General features: G+C 38.5%; 1 protein-coding gene across 2 annotated transcripts in view; it reads left to right on the top strand.

The window, feature by feature from the left end:
• GRIN3A (glutamate ionotropic receptor NMDA type subunit 3A) overlaps nucleotides 1-25,228 on the top strand; it is a 161,096-nt gene that overhangs the window by 60,373 nt on the left and 75,495 nt on the right. For both annotated transcript variants that reach the window (XM_045840920.1, XM_045840919.1), the window contains one exon: nucleotides 9,218-10,265. In XM_045840920.1, the coding sequence (XP_045696876.1) occupies nucleotides 9,218-10,265 (1,048 nt within the window). The remainder of the gene's footprint in view (nucleotides 1-9,217; nucleotides 10,266-25,228) is intronic.

The following is a 25,228-nucleotide window of genomic DNA, read 5'->3' as shown; positions in this document are numbered from 1 at the left end:
AAGCAATCAGAACAGAATTTCCACAAACCCTCTTGTTCATACTCACCCATCTGACTGCGTCTGGGCCCCTCATTCTCTCTGCCTGCTCTGTACCCAGGCTCCTCTCCCGTCACAGCAAAGGGCATCACCCTACTTGCACCTGAGGTCACAATCCTTTCTGCCCCTCAAGGACACTGTCTTAAGGATTCTTTTTCTTCTCTCCTAGATCAACAATTTTTCTAATTTTACTGGATCATTTTCATCAGCATAAAAAACTGTCCTTTTATATGCCTTATACACTTATGAGGGGGGAGACCCAAAAAGTGGAATTTATTTATAAAAATTTGTGTATTTATTTTTACATGTTTAAACTTCAGTCACCTTCAAAGTACTCTCCATTTGATGCAATACACCTATGGAGACCTTTTTCCCAGTGCTCAAAACAGTTTTGAACTCATCAGTTTTGATGCCTTTTACTGCTTCTGCTGTTTTTTCTTTTACCTCTTCCACATCAGCAAAATGTTTCCCTGTGAGGACATTTTTCTTCTGGGGGAAACAAAAATAAGCCGCTTGGGGAGAGATCAGGTGAGGCATGAGGTTTATTCAGGTTTTGGTCAAAAACTGCTGAACACTCAGTGCAAGTGTGGGCAGGTGTGCTCATAAATCACCCACCATGAAATGGGCAAACACATTGAGTCTTCAAAAAAAATTCACTGAAGCTGGGTGCACCGTCTCACAACATCGCCAACTGGTGCACGGATACCGATGGGTTCCTAGAACCTCACCTAGTGGGGGATCCTATAGTACGAGGCTTCCAGGGGCCTGCCCTTTAGAAGATAATTCCAGGGATTTGGGGTGTCCCCCCTCATACATATATGGTTATACACACAAACATATCTTGATTTTTCTAATCCACCACAATTTTGTCTCTCTCCTTCTCTTTACAGCATAACTGTCTAAACAGTGTTCTCTACTTTCTCTCTTCCCATTCTCCCTTGAAGCATTAGGTTCCAACACTTGACCTAAATTACTCCAGTGAAGTCACCGATGGCCTGCATTTCTAAAGCCGGTAGTCAATTCTCAGCTCTCATTGCATTTAATGGGTTAGACACATATGACACAGTTGATCACTGTCTCCCCCTTTGAAATGACTTTTTTACTTGGCTTTTAGAATACAACACAGCCTGCTTTTCTCCTACTTTTCTTTATCTCTGATTACTTCTCAGGGTATTTTTTTTGTAGTTCTTCCTCACCTGTACCCCCTGCAAATGTTGGCCTGCCTTGGACTTATGCCAGGATTTCTTCTCATCTACAATTACTCACAACTGTGATCAAAATGCTCTCCTTAAATATAACATGTATGGAGTGATGGCTCCCAAATTTGTATGCCTCGTCCAGACATCCTTTCCTGAACTCCAGATGATCTCCAGCTACCAACTTGACATTTCTCTTTGTATGTCTGTAAGTTATTTCAAACTTAAGTTTAGCAAAATTGAACTCCTGGTATTTCTCACCCACTTCAAACCTGATTCTCCTATAGTTTCCTTTATTTCAGTTAATGGCAGCTCCATCTTTCCAATTGCTCAGGGCAAAAACTTTGTGTCATTCTTGCCTCTCCTATTCTTAGAAACCATATCTGAGCTGTCAGCAAATCCCATCAGTTTCAGCTTCAAAATATATCAAGACCCAACTAAGTCTTCACCTTCACCGCCGCCATCTCAGTCCAAACCATCATCACTCTCTGGGGTTAAAAACAGCTTACTACTGGACTTTCTGCCTCTGTTCTTGTCTTTCTTTATCCCATTCTCAACACAGCACTGTAAAGATCCCATTAAAATGTTAAGTCATATCACATCGCTTCTCTGCTCAAAACCCACCAATGGTGTTCCATCTCACGTAGAGAAGGAACAAAGTCCTTACAAAATCCTCTCTTCCCAGCTCCCATTCCCTATAAGCCCTCCCTGACCTCATCTTCAACTCTCCTGCCCTTCACTCCTATAGCTGCTCCTCAAACATACCAGACACAATCCAACTTCAAGGACACTGGACTTGTTGCTCCCTATATCGGAAACACCCTTTACCCAGATATCCTCCTGGTCAAAAAAGTGATTAAAGCCTTGGCCAGGTGGCTGCGTTGGTTGGGGTGTCATCCTGTGCACCAAGGGGTTTCTGGTTCTATTCCAGATAGGGGCACATACCTAGGTTGAAGGTTTGATCCCCAGTCAGAGAGGCAGCCAATAGATATTTCTCTCTCTCTCTCTCTCTCTCTCTCTCTCTCTCTCTCTCTCTGTCTTTCTCCCCTGCCCTCTGAAACCAATGGATGTATCCTTGGGTGAGGATATTTTTAAAGTGATTAAAGATGAAAAATAAATTCTGCTTCTTCAGCTCTTTACTTGAATACCACCTTCTTGGGAAGTCCTTTTATAGCCTCTCTAATCTATAATTTCACCTGACTACCACAAATCCTGACACATATTATCCCTAATTCTGCTTTATTTCTCCTCCTTTGCACTTAGCACTATCTAATATCCCAATATTATCTATTTATAATTTTATTCTGTCTTCCTCAGTAGAATGTAAGTTGCATAGATTTTTCATCTGTTTTATTCATTACTATAACCCCCAGCACTTAGAACACTGCCTGGCACATAGTATTATTAATGGAATAAATGATTGAATGGGACATGTGTTGTTTTGTTAACATCTTTGTTCATTTGTTTTAATTAATAAGAAAATCCTTTAATTAGTACATCAAGTTTTGTGTGTGTGTGGCTTTTAAAATGTATTTTAAATACATTAAACACTGATCTTGTTTACACTGTGAACTGTCTCAAAGACATTTTTTAGATAATATACAAAGTGCAGATTTTATCTCTGCTTCTATACAAATCAACACATATTCTTAATTTGTGCCATAATTGGGAATTTTTACTAAAGTAATAAGTTACCCCACTATAAATTACTGGGCTTCATTTTTTTGAACAGAGTGGTATCTTGGGAGGTTTATTGATTTTTTTAAAAAAAAAATGTGTACTTGAACTTCTTTGTTCCTCACTCACCATGTTTGAGGTGTAGTGCTAAACTTGGTTTTCACAGAGTGAGAGTCAAGCCCTTATCATACTGTGACAAAGCTATTGTAATATTCTTCTAAGTGGTCACCTGATCTCTTCCTAAACATACGTTTTACTCTCAGATCAGTATTACTAAAGCAGACCTCTGGTTATATTATTTTGTGCTCAAAAATCTTCCCAGCTCTAATCAGTGTATTGTGCTTACTGCCTCCTTGCTTTTCCTTATAACATTCCTGAGTCCAGAGGTTTATTTAGAATTCACATCTAGTCTGGAGCAGCAGTGTGATCGGCACAGGATGCGATGTTATTATTGGTCCCTGAAAGCCAAGCTCTAAATTTCTATTTTTTAAAATGAGTATTTTTCCTTTTTTATACCCACATTACTTTATGGGCTTACACAGAGTTCATATTCACCTAAATACTCCAGATCTTAATTATGTGACCTTCCATCTAGCTGAGTTTCACACATTCTTAGTATGGTTTGTGAACTAAATGCAATCCTGTGCATTTGGCCCTCTTAAAATTACTACTTTTCTTTTTGAAACTGTGTGTCTCTTGCTTATGCCATCTCCTCTCCAATTCTACTGCTATTATAGTAGCCCTTGTCGCCTTAAGCTCCAGCAAAACAAGCAGAGAGAAGGGAAGAGAGGAAGCAAGAGAGAAGAAGCATTATACCTCACATCTGAAACAATGCCCAGCCCCCTCTTCTTCGAAAACATTTCCTGTGTAGCTAGGAAAAAATTAATTCTCAAATCAAATCTGATGATTGTGTCCTTCCCAAGATAAAAATTTCCTCAGTGACACTCCATTACCTTTACGGTGACCTCAACGCTTTTGTAATTCATTTCCCCATCTCCAGCCTTATTCCTCAGTGTTCATCCTCACACAGCTTGCCCTCTCTGTCCCTGCGTTTTGCACACACCTCTCCCTGGCTTGAGGGCACCAGTCCCCAGGTTTTCTTTCTGGCCAACTGGAGTTTCTTCTTCTGGACTCAGTTCTGGCACTTCTTCCTCTGGGAAGCCTTCCTTGTCAGCCCAAGAGTAGAATGTGCAGGTGCCCTGCTCTCAGTCCCGGTGTTATGAAACTCACACACTGGTCTAGAATTACCTGCCCACTCTGCTTTCTCCCCATTCACGCACTTTGATCTGTCTGTGAATGAGTGTGTCTTTCATCTCTGTCACTCCAGTGCTAAGAGCCATTGCCTGGTGTTGGTGTCCGTTTATCTTGCCAATAAAATTATTCCTGATCTTTTCTCTTGTTCATCCAAGAAGAGACACAAGCAAGATCAAAATGAACATGGTAGAGTTCGATTTATACAAAACTGGGATTTCAGTTTTTTAATTAATATAGTGAGCGTTGAAACTTTGCCTCACATTGTCATTACAATACAAAGAGTGTGAAGTGTGAGTGGAAAAGCTATCAATGAGATCATTATAATTTACCCTCACCATAAAACTGAAAATAATATAGATAGAAATAATCTGTCGTAAATGGGGATTCTCTGAGACCCAGTTCTTTGGTCCCAACTGCACAGCGAAACAAGCACAATGGTCCGGGGAAACTGAAGACATTTAGATCCTGATTGATTTGCCTTCCTGAGACAAACGAATGCCTCAGAGACAACTGAGTATTGCCCTTAGTCATGGCCATCTTGAATGTTAACAATGACAGGAGGAATCGTTTTACTGGGATGAGGGAGTTACATAATTTCTGAAAGACCTCTGGTGACTTCTAGTGCCTTCTTTTCTGAGATAATTTAAGTATATATTTATTCATTGATAGTCTTTCAAGGGTCCATCCAGTTGAAAATCTGTGATCATTAAGTCCCAATATTCTTCAAATAATGAAGGGCTCCTCTTTGTACAACTTTAACTTGACTTTCCCAGTCACTAAATTAATCAAATGAAATTAACCTATTTGCCACTTTCGTCCCTAGGCTATGTCAGCAAGGGCACAGATGTGTTGTGTGTTTCTGAATGAATCTAAAAGTAGGTTGCTCATCAGAAACACAATTGTAGTCACACTTTCCTTATAGTACCCAGGTAATTATCAATTGATTAATCTGTATATTTTAATGATTTGGATCCCTACTTCTCTAAAGATGCAGTAGACTGTTTTAAAGTCTAAGATAACTGAGATTTCATTACTGTTGCAAAATCGAACTCATTTTAAGTGGTTGAACCCCACTGGGGAGTGCTAACATGAATAATTACCATTACACACAATCTATCAAAATGAGTAGTTTCATTGCCTTTAGTGATGGTAACATCTTCAAATGGGAATTACATTTATAACTCTAATGAAGATTAGTGCATTCTTCAGACTTTCTGATTTTTCTCCCTTCTGTGATAGCATAACTTCTTACTACTTGTATTTGCATTTGTGAATTACTAGGTAATGTTTGTGGCAGGTGATGGATGAATGTGTTTGCTGAGAGCCTAGGCTTGTATTATCTGATTCCTAAAAAAAAAAAAAACCTATGGTACATTCCACATTTCAATTTAGTTCCTTCTCATTTTAAATGTGTTTTGAGTACCTTCCATGAGTTTATCATAATGTAGTACTTTGTGTCTCCAACTTGAAAAATTATAATAAAAGACAGGAAAGTGACCTGGGGACAGCCTTGATTGAAAAGACTTGCCCTGGCTGGTATGGCTTAGTTGATTGAGTGCCAACCTTCAAACCAAGGGGTTGCCAGTTTGATTCCCAGTGAGGCACATGTCTGGATTGCAGGCCAGGTCTCTCATGGGGTGGGGGGGAGCGGTGTGCGAGAGGCAACCATACATTAATGTTCCTCTCCCTCTCTTTCTCCTTCCCTTCCCCTCTCTCTAAAAATAAATGAAATCCTTTTAAAAGAAGTATAATCTTTAAAAAAGAAAAAGAAAAAACTTGAATGACACTAAAAACTGCTCCCGTATTTGGAATGTTTGTGTTATGTCAGAAGGTGTGGTATGTGCTTTGTGTGTATGATTTCCAGCCCTTCTAATGGAGGAAGTATTATCTTCCCCATTTTGCTGATTATGAAACTGAAGGTTAGAGTTCAGTAAGTTGTCCATGGACAATGCTAGCAGGTTATTTGTTGTTGATTGACATTCTGACCTGTATTTGGATATCTCATTGTTGTTTTAATTTGCATTTCTCTGATGATTAGTGACATTGAGCATCTTTTCATATGTCTATTGGCCATCTGCATGTTCTCCTTGGAGAAGCGTCTATTCAAGTCCTTTCCCCCAAATTTTTAAATTGGATGTTTTGGGATTTTTTTCTAATGTGGTATTGAGTTTTATAAATTTTTATAAATTTTGGATATAAATCCTTTATCAGATATTTTGACGAATATGTTCTTCCATTCCATAGGTTATTTTTATTTTGCTGATGGTTTCCTTTGCTGTGCAAAAACCTTTTAGTTTTATGTAGTCCCATTTCTTTATGTTTTTTGTTTCCCTTGCCTGAGGCAATATATCACATAAAATATTACTACAAGCAATATCTAAGAATTTACTGCCTATGGTTTCTTCTAGGATTGTTATGGTTTAGAGCTAACATTTAAGTCTTTCATCCATTTGAATTTATTCTTGTGTGTGGCATAAGAAGGTGGTTTAGTTTCACTTTTCTGCATGTATCTGTCCAATTTTCCCAATACCATCTATTGAATAAACTATGTTTAGCCCATTGTATGTCCTTGCTCCCTCTGTCAAGTATTAGTTGACTATAAAGGTGTGGGTCTATTTCTGGGCTCTCTATTCTATTCCATTGATCTATGTGTCTGTTTTTATGCCAGTATCATGGTGTTTTGATTACCATGGCCTTAGATTATAGTTTGATGCTAGGTAACATGATTCCTACAACTTTGTTCTTTTTTCTCAGATCACTGTCACTATGCGGGACCTTTTGTGGTTCCATATAAACTTTTAAAATATTTCTCCCAGTTCTGTGAAATACATCATTGGAATCTTGATGGGAATTGCATTGAATCTATAAGGTTGCTTTGGGTAGCGAGCACATTTCAATGACGTTAATTCTTCCCATCCATAAACATGGTATATACTTCCACTTATTTGTATTTTCTTCAATTTCTTTCTTCAATGTGTTATAATTTTCCAAATACTGGTATTTTACATCCTTGGATAACTATGTTCCTAGGTATTTTCTTTTTATTTTTATTCAATTGTAAGTGTTATGTTTTCTCAGTTTCCCTTTCTGATAATTCATTATCGGTGTATAAAAATGCAACTGATTTTTATATATTAATTTTTTATCCTGCTGCTTTAATGAATTCACTTATCTGTTTCAGTAGTTTCTAGGTGGAATCTTTAGGATTCTCTCTGTACAGTATCATGACACCTGCAGATAATGAGTTTTACTTCTTCCTTTCCAATTTGAATGTCTTTAATTTCCTCTTCTTGTCTGATTACTATGGCTAGGACTTCTGCTACTCTGTTAGATAGGGGTGGTGAAAGTGGACATTCCTGCCTTTTCCTTTATCTGAAAGGAGATGCTTGTAGATTTTGCCCATTGAGTATAATGTTGGCTGTAGGTTTGTCATATATAGCCTTTATTCTGTACAGGTATGTTTCCTCCTTTCCCACTTCGCTGAAAGATTTTTTTATCATAAATGGTGCTACATTTCATCAAATGCTATTTCTGCATCTATTGATGTGATCATATAATTTTTATCCTTCATTTTATGTGGTATATCATGTTTATTGATTTGCAGATATTGTCCCAAACTTGCACCCCAGGAATAAATCCTTGATCATGGTGTATGATCTTTTTAATGTATTGCCAGATTTGGTTTGCTGATATTTTTTTAAGGATTTTTGCTCTATGTTCATCAAGGATACTAGCTTAAAATTTTCTTTCTTTGCAGTGTCTTCATCTGCTTTTAGTATTAGGATCATGCTGGCCTGGTAAAATGAGCTTGGAAGTCTTCCCTCCTCTTGAATTCTTTGGAGTAGTCCTGACTGGCTTCTGGCCCTTGAGTCACACTTAGCACAGTGGTCTCTACCCCATGATCATCAACAGACTTAAAAGGGCTTTAAAAAAAAAAAAGATCACTAATCAACCTGGAATTTCTGTTTGAAATAATCAAAATGCTATTTCAGATAAAAACAAACAAAAATATTTGTAGTGGACATAAAAAGGCACCTATTGTAAGATTCCATTTATAGGAATAGGTAAAGGAGCAGAGATAGTATTCAAACACAGGTGTGTCTGATGTCAAAGTGTGGGTTTGTATTCTGACACTAGGTCATAATTAAGGGCACAGAGGTGCCACAAACTTGCATGTTACCTATTACTGTCTTATCTTCCCAGACTCAAGAAAGACATGGACTCTGACCAAGCATTTTCCTGTCCTACCCATATCAAAACATACATGTCCTGACAGTTGTTCACAGGATTAGGAATCAGTGTAACATTCAGTTGGTAATTTTCCTTCCTTTGACTTCTGGCAGAAGCTCTTTCTAGTGCCAGAGCCAATTGTTTTTCTCTAATGACTTAGGGTGAGGGTAGCCTGAGGCTCCATGGAGAACTGCAAACCTATTTATCATCTTTTCCTTTGTTCCATGGATAATAGCCTACATACAGCTTTAACTGGCCTCATGGGGACAGATGTGTTGATTGTTTCCACTCTACCAAGAAAAAACACTGATAACAAGATTTGGCTATTACCTAGACTCATGAATACAATTTTTAAGCAATTATAAAAGTGTATGCATACTTACCAAAACTTATTCCTCACACCAAAAAATATTTATTGAGCTGATTGAGTTGCAATCAGATGTAGTGAGCAGTAGACATAAGACATGTTAAAGATGCTGAGAAACACCATAGCTTGGAAAATATATAATTAACAGTTTCCAACAGAAAACAATGAACACCACCCTTAACTAGGAATAAAGAAAGTTGGAATAAGACCAAGAGCCAAGCATTTAACCTGAGTGTTTAGAGCCTGAGGGTGAGATCTCATTGGCTCCATGAGATAGGACTCCTCTCCTACAAAGAGTCCAGCTTATTAATTCCTGGAAAAAAAACTGATAAGCAATGCCTTTTAAAAAACATTAGAGAGTTTTTTTTTCTGTGACAGAAAAGCAAAAATCAACACAGCTTCCTGTCTCTGGCTTCACCTCTCTTCCTTACTTTTTGTGCTTGCTCCTCTTTGCCAGGTTTCTAGCCAACACCACTTTCAGAGGCCTCAGTGGTTCCATCAAAGTAAAAGGTTCTTCTATCATCAGTTCAGACAACAACTTTTTCATCTGGAATCTGCAACATGACCCCATGGGAAAGCCAATGTGGACCCGCTTGGGCAGCTGGCAGGAGGGAAAAGTTGTCATGGACTATGGAATATGGCCAGAGCAGGCCCAGAGGCACAAAACCCACTTCCAACACCCAAGTAAGCTACACTTGAGAGTGGTTACCCTGATCGAGCATCCATTTGTCTTCACTCGGGAGGTAGATGATGAAGGCTTGTGCCCTGCTGGCCAACTCTGCCTAGACCCCATGACTAATGACTCTTCCATATTGGATGACCTTTTTAGTAGCCTCCATAGCAGTAATGATACAGTGCCCATCAAACTCAAGAAGTGCTGCTATGGATATTGCATTGATCTGTTGGAAAAACTAGCAGAAGACCTGAACTTTGACTTTGACCTCTATATTGTTGGGGATGGAAAATATGGTGCCTGGAAAAATGGGCACTGGACTGGACTGGTGGGTGATCTCCTGAGTGGGTCAGCCCACATGGCAGTCACTTCCTTCAGCATCAATACTGCACGAAGCCAGGTGATAGATTTCACCAGTCCTTTTTTCTCCACCAGCTTGGGCATCTTAGTGAAGACCCGAGACACAGCAGCTCCCATTGGAGCCTTCATGTGGCCACTCCACTGGACATTGTGGCTAGGGATTTTTGTGGCTTTGCACATCACTGCCATATTCCTCACTCTGTATGAATGGAAGAGCCCCTTTGGCCTGACTCCCAAAGGGCGGAATAGGAGTAAAGTCTTCTCCTTCTCTTCAGCATTGAATGTGTGTTATGCCCTCTTGTTTGGTAGAACAGCAGCAATCAAACCCCCAAAATGCTGGACTGGAAGGTTTCTAATGAACCTTTGGGCCATATTCTGTATGTTTTGCCTTTCTACATACACGGCAAACTTGGCAGCTGTGATGGTGGGTGAGAAGATCTATGAAGAGCTTTCTGGAATACACGACCCTAAGGTAATACTTGTTTTTTACTGTAGCTCTCTTTGTTGTTTGTTATAACTCCATATATTGTGTGTTATGCTATAGTATGTCCATGTTTTTTCATCTAACACAAAATATTCTCTCAGCCATCCATAGGGAGTAGCCCAAAAATCTGTTGTCTTGTTGAATTAAACATTTTATTGCTGTATTAAATGAAACAAAAAAAGTGAGGGATTTCAGCGGGTATTTGTTCCAAAGAAAGTTTTTCTGGTAGAAACATCTATTATCGCAATTTTTCCTTGTGTTATTTGATGGGCAGAATGGCTATCAGGGAATAGTTTTACAAAGTATATTCACCCAAAGCAGATTTCATTGCAAAATAATTAATTCTCTTGGGAAACAAATAATGAGATCCATATTTTAAATAGTAAAGAATCTTTTCCACCATTAAAAAATAGTTAAATGGAAAGAACTAACATTTTATCATAAGCTCCCAAAGTCAGACACCAGAGAACTCAATGGGTATAGAAGAAGAGGTGCTGAACTAACTGAGGTGGCAGAATTAGCTGAGAATAAAGCATCCTTATAGAGTAAGGAAAGCCGTATAGCTGGCTGCCTTGGGTTTGGAGGAGGTTACCAACAGTTACATTACAATTGTCCAAGGACATTTAAGGAAAACGTATCTAATCCAGGCTGCCTTTCATATCCTAGATATTTGACCCTACAGATAAAGGGAAGGAAGAGGGTGGAGTTCAGGTAAACAGGTAAAGCAGTAGTGAGTTTCACAAATCAGAACCAAAGATTGCCAAAATTAAGTCATGATGGTATGCATGAGAAACATGAAGCAATGATTTTAGGGGTTTAAAAAGAGAACCATAAAGATAAACCATACATAGCAGTTAAACAATTTTTTAAGCAAAAGGAACAATCATTCCATTCTCCACTGTATCAAAATAGAAAGATGAAATTATAAATCTAACCCAGCCCACAAGATGAGGTGAGTAGAATTGGACAAAGTCAACTTTCTGTCATAGCTCTCAAGTTCTTAAGAAGTGACATAAGCCTAAATCTAAACCATTTTTAATCTGAGATAACAAATGAATTTCCCCTAAGGTCCCCCCCAAATATATATGTATGTATGTATATGTATATGTATATATCTTCCCTAGTGATGTTTCTATGTTAAAGTCTTTCACTTACAGGTTTTCTTTTTTTCGTACAAAGATACCCAAATTATTTGACTTAAAAAGTAAGATTTGTGATTTGGATTTATACACAGTTCATAAGTGACTTGAGTCCTTTCTACATAAGTATCTGTAATCATGATTATCAGATAGCTTGCAATGAATATAATAGCTCCATGTCTCTTCTTGATCATAATTGCTTAGCATGATGGCTATACATTTAACACAATTAATAAAACTGTTAAGAGTTAAAAATGTGAATGTTTCATCTCCATTTCAGAGCTGAGATTCACTTGCTTCGACCAACTACTTTGAATCAGGAATAAAATTTAAAGCAAAAGGCTGTGCAGGACAGGCCAGTTTATGATTCAGTACATGTTGCAGTAGCCAAAGCAGACTGGAATCCTTTTTTTTCTCTCTGACGGGTCAGAGGGAAGAAATAAGCTTGTTGCTGGCTGCTCTTACAGATAACCACAAGAGAAAGGGACTGGCCTGCTGTGCAAATGATATTCAGGACAATGGTTCTATCCTCACTCAACCACTTTTGCCAGAATAATTTATTTTACACTAAAAGTAATACATGTAGCTACTCATGGCCTCCCACTGATTCTTCTGGGAAGCAAGCTCCATGCTTCAAAGCAGGTGGGCTCTTAAAGCATGAGACATGAGGGAAAGAACTTATGAGTGATATATTTAATAGAGATTGTATGGATATTTCTCTGGCATAAAACTAGCACTATTCACTACAGGCCATGTAGAAAATAGAATGAAGAAGACAGATGGAAATAAGCACCCATTGACTCATCATCCAAGGTCATTTCCCTTTAACATTATGAGATGATTGACAGGTGATAGAAACTGCAGTATTATTTTTATCCAACAAGGTCTTCACCTGGGCCTCTGATCTATGGTATAGACCTGGGCATTCTTAGAACCTTCCAGCCATTGACATCCATTCTGCTGAGATATAAGAAAAGATTTTAAAAATCGCTCTATAAATTGTAAAGTACATTGAAAAAGAAAACCTTACCTCCCCCTTGGAGTTGAACTGGCCCGGTTGAAAGGATACATGTGCATCTCAAATGAGCTATTTGCTGATTTTAATGGGCTTTCTAGTTCTTTTCCAGCTTCTCACATAAAATGCTCCCTTTATCCCTGTTCTCTAAAATATTTTTTAAAATGTCAGCTCCTTAGAGAAAATAGGAGGCTAGTGTCATTTTTGTACAGGCAAATTATGGTGCGGCTTTATAAAAACAGTCCTGGTGAACATTAAAGTAAATATTAAAAATTAAATAGACCTACTGTGAAGGCAAGGGCAAAGTTTAACCAGAAATATTAAAGGACATTCGCATAACCCTAGCAAGATGTAAGCATTTCCCCAAATAACAAAGACCTCCTTTATTGATCTTCATATAATAGCATGTGGCTGCCTCATATAACATATGAATTCATATAATAACAGCTGGCCTTGAAGGAGAGAAGAATGCCAGAACTCCAAGGCAGACAGATCCTGAAAATGGAGTTTGAGGTGAGGGAAAGAAAACTGAACTACACCAAACCATTCATTCATTCTCAGCAACTTCTGTTCCAGGCATGGTGCTAGGTGGCAGGCTATTACGTGGTGAACAAAACAGACACTATCCTTGCAACATGGAGTTTGGTGGGAAAGAGGGAGCACATAAATCAGCTAATGAATTAAATCATGGTAACTTTACTATCAAGGAAAATTACACAGAATCAGAGAGCCTCACAGGAAACCTGATCTGCCTGGAGAATCAGAGAACCAGCCTCACCCAGACCCCTTCCCCTGAGGAAAGTAAATGGAGCTGAGACCTGAAGGATGTAAATGAGCTAATGGGAGTTGGGGGCATTAGGAGAGCGTAGCCTCAGCATAACTGGGGCAGTGTGACCAGGCAGCCTGTGCAGAAGCCCTGAGACAGGAGGAAGAGGGGTGTAATTGTGAGCACCCATGAGCTCACAATTATCATGAGCTAAGAGATGGGAAAGAGAACCAGAATAAGACAAGTTAAAAAGTAATGGATTTTGATCACCAGACACTCCGGAGAAAAAATTTCTCAAAACAAGAAAAATCCAAGAAATGCCATAGTCTAAGGAGAGCTGCACTTCCCACAGGCCCCATGTACTTCCAGATTGAAAACATATGAGAGAAACATTTCATTCTCTCTTGCAACAAAAATTCATATTCAGGAAAGTGTCCTCTGTAGGAATTGCATTAAAAATGATGTTCAATATACAAACATAAGGTTCATATTAAAAATTGAATGCACTGATTGCTTGCACATATCTTGTCAACATACTAAACACCATTGAGTTGTACACTTTAAATGGATGAGTTGTATGGTATGAGAGTTATATCTCAATAAAGCTGTTTTAATAATAAGCAAACAAACTACCATGTTACCACATTGGAAGACCCAGTATTGAAACATGTCAAATTTTCCTTAGTTTATAGATCTAAAGCAAGTCCAATCAAAATCCCAAGGGATGTTTTTGTTTTGCTTAATCACCTAAAAATAATATATTAAAATTAATATTAAAAATGGAAGCTTCAAGATATTTCATATTGAAAACTTAATAGTAGTAAAAATAACAGAAAAGCTACATAATACTCACTGACCACTCCCAAGTGACAGACACTGTTGTAAATGACGTTAATATAGTATATCCCCTCATTAAGTGGTCATGAAAATTAAATTAGTCCAAGTGAAGCAACTTATATTAAAAAACCCACAAAAATAGTTAAAAGTCTCATCAGATTTTAATACAGATATTAATTATATTTATCTTGAACAATTAGCTCTCCTTCATTCTCTTTCTCGTTGTCAATGTGAACTTGATAAATGGCAAGATTCTTTCTGAGCTAACATTTGGAGATCTTAGAGGCAAATTTCTTGCCTACTAATAGCACATTTATTATCATTGCAGTACGCATTTTAAGCATCATTCCTGGTTTCATGTTGTTTCTTTTTCTACCTCTTCCTATTTTAATTTATGCTATCTTGCATTCTGTGACCTGTAAGCTGCCATAAATTTTTTCAGGAAGAGAGCAAGATATACATTAAATATGTTAACAACAAGAAGAAAATAAAACTATCCAACAGCAATTCAGAAAAAGAAAGAAAAATAGACCAAGAAATTAAAACATGTTAAATTCTACTTGTAAAAAAAGAAATTATAACTGAAACAGTAATAAAATTATATTTTTACCTATCAAACTAGGACTCTTTAACTGATAGTTCTCCACCTTGATGAATGCACATTAGACTGGCACCAGCATACACTGCTATTAGGAGGGTAAGTAGGTACCGTATCTTCATAAATCAATGTGGCCATTTGTATCCAGAGCCTTAAAAGGGTTCATGCCCTGTCACCCTTGACTTCCACTTCTAGGAATCCATCCAAAGGAAATAATATATGAACAACAATTTATTGCGAAGATCCACTACTGTCTTACTTGAAATAGCAAAGACATGAAAATCAGGTAAATATCCAACAGTAGCACAACTAATACATTATAACATTCGTATGTGCTATTAAAAATGTAGCCAGTACAGATGATTTTGAAGAGTTTTAAATATCAAAAAATCAAAACATCACGTTAAGTAAGAAGTAAGGATACAAAAGCATATACTCCATTTCCAGGTTCAGAATACCCATATGTACAAGCTATAAAGAGAAGTGATCAGAAGGAAATATCACCCAATGTTAACAGCGTTGACATCCAAGCACTATATCACAGGAAATACGTATTTTATTATTTTCACTCCATATTTTCTGTAATGCCCATGAATTATTTATGTAATGACAAAGTACATCATGAGCCAAGTAAGAATGAAAATAACTGAGGCATGAGACACTAGTCACACCACAACAACGTTCACTCCACATGCTCTGCTGCAGTCTGCAGCCTTGCAAGTCCAGGAAGGGTGAGATCCCCAAGGAACAGCACTCCCATCCTAATACAACATTTGCATCTTAAAGAAGCCATGCTTTCCACAGAGACTTTCCATTGAAAATTTTTATTCCCAACCAGTTTATCCCTTTCACAGGATGTAGCATAATCTGAAATTGTCATAGCATCTCTTTGTTTACTTGGTAATTGTTCCTTTGTGTTTTGCTCATCACTAGATCAACACAGTGTTGGGTGAACAGTAAATGTTCTTAAATGTTGTTCAATTAATAAATGGATGAAAAATGGCAGCATCATTGGAATAGGGGTATAACCTTCTGCAGGGATTACTTTGAAAGTAAAGCTTTTGATAAGACCTTTTATAACCATTCTTGTACTAGATGCTGTGGAATAAATAGAAGGAAAGCTCCAATAAGGGGTGCTATACTATCATACAGAGAGCAAAGTCCCAGTGTTGGACAGATCTGCATTTAATATATGCCGCAATCAGAGGTTGGTTGTGTGAAGTTTAGCTAGCTACTTGCCATGGCCTCCGTGTCCTTATTTGAGAGGATTCCAGGAGATAATGGGTGTGAAATATCTAACGGAAGTTCTGATTCCATTCACCACTCAATTATAAACTTCATGAGGGTGGAGACCAGATCTATCTCATGCAACTGTATCTCTAGAATCTGAGCACATGGCAACCACTCACTTATGTAAGTGTTGGGTAGATAATGGACTTGGTCAGGAGGCCAAGCAGGCGTGTCCTGTGGGATAGAGGCAGAAGGCAGAAGCACCTCTCACTTGAAACTGGAGAGTGCACCCAAGTGGGTTCCAAATTATATCCGAGAGTGACCAGGAGTGTTGCAGCCTTGAGACTGATATAACCAGATTATCAAAGCAAAGAAAACCTAAGACCATGATGCTCATCTCTGAGCCAAGGGTCAGAGGTGCAGGATCCTCGAGACAGATGCTACTACCCTAGCCCACGTGGCTCTCAGTCCCCAGAGGCACAGTGTGGAGTCAGGTCAGAAGCACTTAATGGTTCGGTAAGGACACGACACGTGTGAGGAGTTGAAAGTGTGTATTCCCCTTCTCCTCCTGAATGTTCTCCGAGGAACTTTAGGAAAACCATCAAGACTTAGCTAATTCAGGTTGATAAATGGAAAACTGAACAAATGAGCATGTGATCTGTTTATTTCCTCATCTACATCCAAAACAATTTTGAGATGGTTCTTAATGGAATTTTTAAAATAACTGCAGCTTTATTACCTTCAAACAGATACACTAATTCATACTAACTGCAGCAAAGTGTTTTCAATTAGACACCCTGCTGGGTTTGCTTTAATGAATGTCTAAGTTCACTTTCTTCATTTGAATACAAACAGAGATTGTGCCAAAAATTTTTCCCACCCCTCTCTTAAAGTAGGGGAAAATAGGCTTATAACTTTGTTTACATTATTAACCTGCTTAGCAAGCACTGCCTTTACACATAGATACTTTCTATACCAATGAATATGTCACAGACATCTTTAAATATTCACATATATCTTACATATTCAAACCAATTATCCATAGGCATGTCTATGGACTATATCTCCACATCCATTTTTATTATATTTTAGAAGTTAATGCAGGTTAATGGAGTCACTCACTGGTAATTTGGGAGAACTAAGTTACTCCAGGCCACTCTTGGACATAATGTGGGAACCATCTGGCTACACCCTCCAACTGCAGGTGAGAGGTGCCCCCACCCTCTGCCTCTATCTTTCTGGACTCATCTTGGCCACCGCTGCATGACCTCACATCCATTCAAACCATTCAAAACCATTCTCACAGTAGATGCTATGGCATGAATGCAAAGAGAGCCCCAGTAGGTGACAATGTACTGTAATACAAAGGGCAAAGTACTGGCATTGGACAAACAGAAATTTGATGCAATTTAGGTCCGGTGGTTTGCCCATGAAGAATCTCATTTTCATGCTCAGTAAATACGTATGTGTGTGTCTGAAGAAATTGCAGACAACCCCCAAAGAGGCTCTTTTTTATGTCTAAAATACATATTTTAGCTCCACATGCATTAGGATTTAAGGCGAATGTAGGATTTTTATGATTGAGCCTCAGCTTGACATTTTGATCCTTAATTAGATCAGGAGCTATCATGATCTAACCACTGGCAAACCCATTGGCAAGTCTGACAGCTGAGCTGTGTGTTCAGCTCTATTATTAACTCAGGCTGGGAAATTCGACAAGCTAGGGCTCAGTTTTCCCAACTGGTATTGCATACAAGTCTGCTCTAGCCAATTACAGAGATAGGTATATGATGTTATTCATAATTTAAGTTCAGAAAGACATTTTGTCAGAATCCATGAATACTTTTCAAACTCCAGAAATGCACTTACCATGGCATTTTATCAGGAAGCTGCTGCCTAAAAAATGCCACATGACAGAAAATTTTAACAATGCCAACCCAAACACGACTTATCAATGTTTCCTTAAATTATATTTGAGCTAGAGTTTTTTCCCACACCTGATTTGAAGACATAAAATTAATGGAGGTAAATCTATTGGCAAATAAGAATGTCAATGAATGTAGATATAGAAATATGTATATCTCCTATAGTTTATGTTTAAAATGATGATCAGTCAGTATCCTGAGGTTCTATATGAACTACGTAACTTCATAATAAGACCATAGATATAATTTCAATAACAGGAACTGAAAATATCAATGTTAATAAATAATAATAATAACATGTATTGGCTCCCTTCTATGTTTGAGGAACTATGCTAACTGCTTTATATGAATTTTTCTCATTTAAACTTTACTGTATCCATACCCATGAAAAGACAGGGCTAAAAGAAATTATGTAACTTGTCCAAGGCCATATAGCTAATGAATGGTAGAGGTAGTTTTCATACCCAACAATATCTGACTGTAAATTATTTTCTATTCAGTGTTTTATTTATACATGCAGCAAGAATGTCCTCCACAGTCTGATTTATTCTAGCCAGCCCTTGCCCACCCTTGGACTTTGCCTGAGAAAGCTGCTCACACACAAAGATGATTCAAGGGCAGAGATGACGGCTGAGGCTGCGACATCCGAATGCGTGCACACACAGTAGATGGCTGAGTAGGGGATGGAGAAGTGAGAGACACATTAACCGCCACCTACCCTCACCAGCATCATCACTACTATCCTATCTGGGGAAGTGTTGCAGTAACAGAATATGCCCTCTGGGTACTTCAGAAACTAAGAAAAAGGAATCATTTATCTGCATATTGTCTCCATCCACTCTCCTGTGGCACACTGTCACAGTCTCAGGTGATGCCCTGCTCCCTTGCCCCGACTCCCTGTGAAAGGGCGGCTTCTCCTGGCTTACATTAGAAACCTCCAGATGAAGCTGTAGTGTCTGAGTATAAATGGGTACTAACTCATCTCCCCAAAGTGAAATCCCTCAAGCTGTTACTCCAGTCTACCTTCAGCACCACTCGGCTCATGTATATTTTGTTGAAAGAGAACAGGAACAAAATCAGTCTCCACTAGTCAAGATATTGTTTATCCTATGGAAATCTAGAAATAATCTCTAGCCATTAAGTGGAGGTTGGTTAAAGTAGGATACATTTCTTCATTTGAATATAATGTTGCTATTAGAGGAAAAAATGAACTAGATGTATATTATTTAAAAAGTGGAGTATACAAGATATGTATATTAAATAAAATAGTCTGTGAAAAAATTCCACTAACATTTTTGGTTTTCCTGAACTGGCAGTCATGTGAAGGGTTGCTCACCAATAGAACACAGTGGTATCAGGGGCCCCCCAAATCTTTCTTCTTGCAACAGATCCTGAAACTCTCCCAATGGCCATTTCTTTGTGTTAAAAAAATTTCCCTCCAGAAGGCCCCATATGCACTGCACATGTTTGAAGATAAGACAAACGTTCCCTGAAAGAGGTGCGACTTCTCTTAGTTTCCTCTGTGGGTTACTAATTTAGACTCGATGATTCTGCTCACAGAGAAAACAAGGTCGGGACCACTGGAAAGTTTCATGAATTTTAGGGGCAAGTTACCAACTATCAAATTTGAAGAAGAAGAGACCAAAGGAGGAGACATCTTGCAGAGCTTTCTGCCAAGATTCAGACTCCTCTCACTCTCTGCTCCTCGTAGCTGACGCCACTTCATCCTCACATTCAGACATAGCCCTCTTCCTTACCTTTCCCTCAACCAGGCCAGGAACTAATCCTATCCCTATTCAGGGAGAATTTAAGATGCTCTGTCCAAATCTTTTCAGAAGTGTGGTCCAAGAATCAGCAGCTTTAGCATCTCCAGATACTTGTTAGAAATACAGAACCTCAGGCCAGACTCCAGGCCCACTGAACCAGAATCAGTGCTATCGGTCAGTTCCCACATGGCCTAGCATCAGGTCACTTAGCCGCTGGCCCCATTCTTCCGTTTACCCTTGAATGAGTGGCATGTCCCAGGACTAAACTTTACCTCTTTCACATAATTGGTGTCATGCCCTGTTAACAAGTTCAAGGTTCCAATGGCTTATATACTGTGATTCTGCTTAGCTCTGGTCCTCTCCCAGCATCTTGGAGATGCTTTGACTCACAGCAACTAGCCTGCCAGCTACAATTTTAGCCCAACTAGCAGACAACTTGGATAATGGACCTATACAATTTGGTTCATTGCCCCCCGCCCCAAATTCTCCCCACCCCACTGTCAATCTGATCTACATTACATCTATGCCTTCTAGTCAAACCAGCAACACACCACTCCACTTCCTGAAGAATTTCAGAAAATAATCCCCGGTACTTGTCACTGGCCTACCCTCAGTGCAAAGAAGTGCTCCCTTATGTTGCTTTTTAAGCCTTTTTACACTTGTTTTTCTTCTCTGTGGAAATAGTAAACAGTTTATCAGCGTCTCCTTTCCATCGTTATTAACCCATTTCTCAGCCTGCTCTTCACATCTTGTAAATGATTTAACAAATCATTGCACTCAGCTCCTCTGGAGGAAAGGAAGGCGCTGCCCTCGTACTCCCATAATGTTCCCATCACGTGCTCTGGCACAGGTTCTTATCGACAACTCAGTGCTGAAAGAAGGAAAAGTATTACACAGAAGAAATACAAGCTCTCCCTGGCTGGCGTAGCTCAGTGGTTTGAGCTCGGGCTGCGAACCAAAGTGTCGCAGGTTCAATTCCCAGTCAGGGTACATGCCTGGGTTGCAGGCCATGGCCCCCAGCAACCGCACATTGATGTTTCTCTCTCTCTCTTTTTCCCTCCCTTCCCTCTCTAAAAATAAATAAATAAATCTTTAAAAAAGAAAAGAAATACAAGCTCTGATCCTGACCCAGTGGTTCTTTTTCACTTTTTTACATGCTTTTAGAAAATGACCATTTTGCTTCACCAATATGACAGACAATGACACAAACCATTTTGTAAAGCATTCTGTTATTTCCCAAACACTTTCAATCCAGCACCTCCATTTGTCCTCTACCTCTTGGGGCAGAGAAAGAATTTAACAGGAGAGAAGGCTGAGGTCCAGAGAAGTTAAGTGGGTTTTTCAAAGTTCAATCAGATACATAAACCCAAGCTTTTTATTTTCAGGTCCATCACAATTTCCATACAATGTGTTCCCTTATATTAAACTATATGAAAAACTTACTAAGCATACAAGGGTAAGAATACTCATGGCTTCCAAAGCTCTGCTCAGCATTTCAGGAAGGTAATTTGAGAAAAATAATTACCAGAACAAACAAGAAGTTCATAATATGTTTATTTAATTACTGCTCAAGGTACCCCTAGTCCTTTGACTTAGCTTAGGTGTTTAGATGGTTTAACCTTTTAGGGAGCTGAATATTTTGCAGGTCAAATCTAAAATCAAGCAACCAATATACCGAAAATCAAACTCAAGTCCCAAAATGTAGAATATATTTTGCTTTGTGTCATGTACCAAATGACTAAAAGGCAGCAAGGGCTTTCAGGGTTATAATTTTAGCCTGAGGTTCTGGTAACTACATGAAATCCTTGAGTGGTTTATGAGACCATTAGGTGAAATTATAGCTCCCTGTAGGCAAAAGTTGTTGAAATGCTTTCAAGCATTGAGTACCATAACTAGCCTGTCCTTTATACCAATTATAGGAAAAACTATATTAAATGCATAGTCATTTTGACAAATGGCTTTAAGTATATGAATTGTTTTTTTTAATGAGTGGCAGGTGATTCATTTATCCATCTATTCCATAAAAAGCTGTAAATCACCATATATCTACCATGAAAATAAGAACTGGGGTTACAACAGGCAAGTCAGACCTTTAGCCTGCCTTCAGAGAACTTTCATTTTAGTGGGAGAATCAGACATTAAATGACCGTAACTCTGTGGTAAGTGTCATGATGATGAACAGAATGCTTTACCAATGTATCAATAGGAACCTGACCAACTTGGGGGTGGGGGAAACAATCAGGGAAGGCCTCCTTGAAGAAGTAGTGATAGCGCTGGGCTCTGAATCATAAGTCGGAATGATGAAGGATAAGAGGAGGTGAAAGCTCATTCTTAACAAACAGATCATGAGAGTGAGAGAGAAAACAGAGACCTTGAAAGGAGAACGCAGAGATATAACCTCCTTCCAAATGACAGGGACAGCTGTATGGATATGCTAGAGAAAAAAACAGAGGAGAATCAGAAAATATTGTAACCTAAGCATTAACAAGAAATTAATATATACACAGGTGTATATATACATGTATATAAACACAGATGTGTGCACACACATGTATGTATATTTCATGTGTGTGGTATGTATTTCTCATGCATGTAGCATATAGTATGTATATAGCATATCATGTTTGTATCGTGATATATTGCCTAAAATATATGCATGTATGTATATATAACACAGTATATATGTATACTTTATGTATATGTGTAGATGTATATATACACATGTGTTTGTACCAGACTAGAATTTGAAATGAGAAAATACCAAGCAGTTGTCTATAAAATACCTCTCTCCGGTAACAAAAGAAAAAAATAATTTAAAATTCAAAGGCTCTAGAGATGATATTTAAAGAATATCTAATTAGGATGATGAAATCAGGTAAAAACATAAAATATTGCATTAACTCAAAGTATAGGAACAAGATTCTAAAAGAGACAAAGAAGTTATTGAATTACATTAAATGAAATATTTACCTAGTGAAGATATCAGTCATTTTGGAAGAGAATATAAAGGTTGCCATCAGATGGAAAAGCTCTGAAAAAGTCACTGATCATGAGGGGACCCCATCCCGCAGAGTTCTCCCAGTCGCAGATGAAATGAGTCATCCCAGACACAATCTGTCCAGCAGGAAAGGGGGTAGCAATTCCCTCTAGTGGAGAATGCCCTGAACACTCCCCAAATCAGCTTTTATTGAGATCTGTATGTGCAGGGGTATACAGCATACAAGCATAACTCATCAATCAATATCAACAAGCTATAGTGATAGAAAACAGATATTATCTATAAATAACAATTGAAGGAACACAGAGATCTGCTTCAGGTCAGGGTCTGTTAGACATGCTGACGCCAGATGATGATAAGGCATGGTTCATGAGCTCAGGAGTTCACTCTCTTCTGCTTTGAGCTTAAACATCTGGTTTATATTAACAGGGCTATACAAAGCAAAGCAAGCTTCAAAGGGTACAATGCATTCTTCAGGCCTGATTTCCCACAGGATCCCTCAGTGCTAGCATTGGGTCATGCCTGCCTCCTGCATTCCCGGCGTTTGGGTCAAGACTTACAGTCCTCTTTCAAGGCCTTGCTCTGATACAAGAAAAGATTCAAGTTAAAAATATATTCCTTTGGTTAAAAATCATCCTCTTTATAATATTCATTTGTAATCTAAACTTACAGATGAACCACCAGCCCAAAGTAATTTTCTAAATGTCATTATTTTTGTTGTATTACAATGTTTTTTCAACCCAGTTCTTGTGGGCTACAGGGCTTGAGCAAGGCTACAGTCTCCAATACCACACAAAGTGGTCCCCAGCATGACCACACAAGTCATCTTGCTGTTGTTGCAAGATATTCCAGTACCATTTCAAACAATTAAATTATATTATTATTTTCAGTGATAATACAATTTTTGTTGTATCACACTTTGCAAAATACATATTTTCTCATCTTAGTGACTAGGCACACTGCCAGTAGAGTTTTAGCATAGTGAAATATAAATAAATGATCTAAAGCCATACACATAAAATAAACAATAGACACAAGATTATGTTTCAGAATGTCAACCACAGCAATAATAGGTGGAAGGAAAAAAACAATTAGAGACACAGACCAATAGAACAAAACACTTACTATTTTTTTATTTTTTAATTTAAATATAGTTTATTGATTATGCTATTACAGTTGTCCCATTTTCCCCCTTCACTCCCCTCCACCCTGTACACCCTCCCCCACCCACATTCCATGCCTTTAGTTCATGTCCATGTGTCATACTTATAAGTTCTTTAGCTTCTGCATTTCCCATACTATTCTTACCCTTCCACTGTCTATTTTCTATCTACCATCTATGCTACTTATTCTCTGTACCTTTCCCCCCCTCTGCTCCTCCTACTCCCCTGTTGCTAACCCTCCAAGTGATCTCCATTTCTATGGTTTTGTTCCTGTTCTAGTTGTTTGCTTAGCTTGTTTTGTTTTTGTTTTAGATGTGGTTGTTAATAATTGTGAGTGTGCTGTTATTTTACTATACATGTTTTTTTTTCTATACATGTTATCTTCTTTTTCTTAGATAAGTCCCTTTAACATTTCATATAAGGGCTTGATGATAATGAACTCCTTTAACTTGACCTTATCTGAGAAGCACTTTACCTGCCCTTCCATTCTAAAGGAGAGCTTTGCTAGATAGAGCAATCTTGGATGTAGGTCCTTGCCTTTTATGACTTTGGATACTTCCTTCCAACCCCTTCTTGCCTGTAACATTTCTTTTGAGAAATCAGCTGGCACTCTGATGGGAACTCCTTTGTAGGTAAACTGTCTCCTTATCTCTTGCTGCTTCTGGGATTCTCTCCTTCATTTTAATCTTGGATAATGTCATTATGATGTGCCTTGGTGTGTTCCTCCTTGGGTCCAACTTCTTTGGGACTCTCTGAGCCTCCTGAACTTCCTGGAAGTGTATTTCCTTTGTCAGATTGGGGAAGTTCTCCTTTATTATTTGTTCAAATAACTTTTCCACGTGTTGCTCTTCCTCTTCTCCTTCTGGTCCCCTATAATTTGGATGTTGGAACATTTAAAGATGTCCTGGAGGTTCCTAAGCCTCTCCTTATTTTTTTGAATTCTTTTTTCTTCATTCTTTTCTGTTTGATTGTTTCTTTCTTCCTTCTGGTCCACTCCATTGATTTGAGTCCCAGTTTCCTTCCCATCACTATTGGTTCCCTGTGCATTTTCCTTTATTTCACTTAGCGTAGCCTTCATTTTTTCATCTCATTTGTGACCAAATTCAACCAATTCTGTGAGCATCCTGATCACCAGTGCTTTGAACTGTGCATCTGATAGGTTCACTATCTCTTCCTCACTTAGTGTATTTTTTTTGCATCTTTGATTTGTTCTTTCATTTGGGCCATTTTTTTTTTGTCTTGGTGCGCCTGTTACATAGTGAGGGGTGGATCCTTAGGTGTTCACCAGGGCTGGGCAACCCAGTCACTGGGTTGTGATGCAGTAGGTGGGGGAAGGGTCGGAGACAGAACAATGGCACTTGCTCCTCTCTGCCAAATTTCAGTCACTTCCCCCAATCAAACTGGGCCTTTCTGGTGCTGATTTCTGGATGGGTGGATTTGTGTACATTCTAGGACCCTGTGGGTCTCTCCAATGCACTCTCCTGTGAGGCTTGGAATCTCTCCTGGCACCTCAA

This window comes from Phyllostomus hastatus, unplaced genomic scaffold, assembly GCF_019186645.2.
Source record: "Phyllostomus hastatus isolate PE091 unplaced genomic scaffold, TTU_PhHast_1.1 phas_contig_34, whole genome shotgun sequence".
Taxonomy (NCBI): domain Eukaryota; kingdom Metazoa; phylum Chordata; class Mammalia; order Chiroptera; family Phyllostomidae; genus Phyllostomus; species Phyllostomus hastatus.
This window is presented reverse-complemented; position numbering and strand designations above follow the sequence as displayed.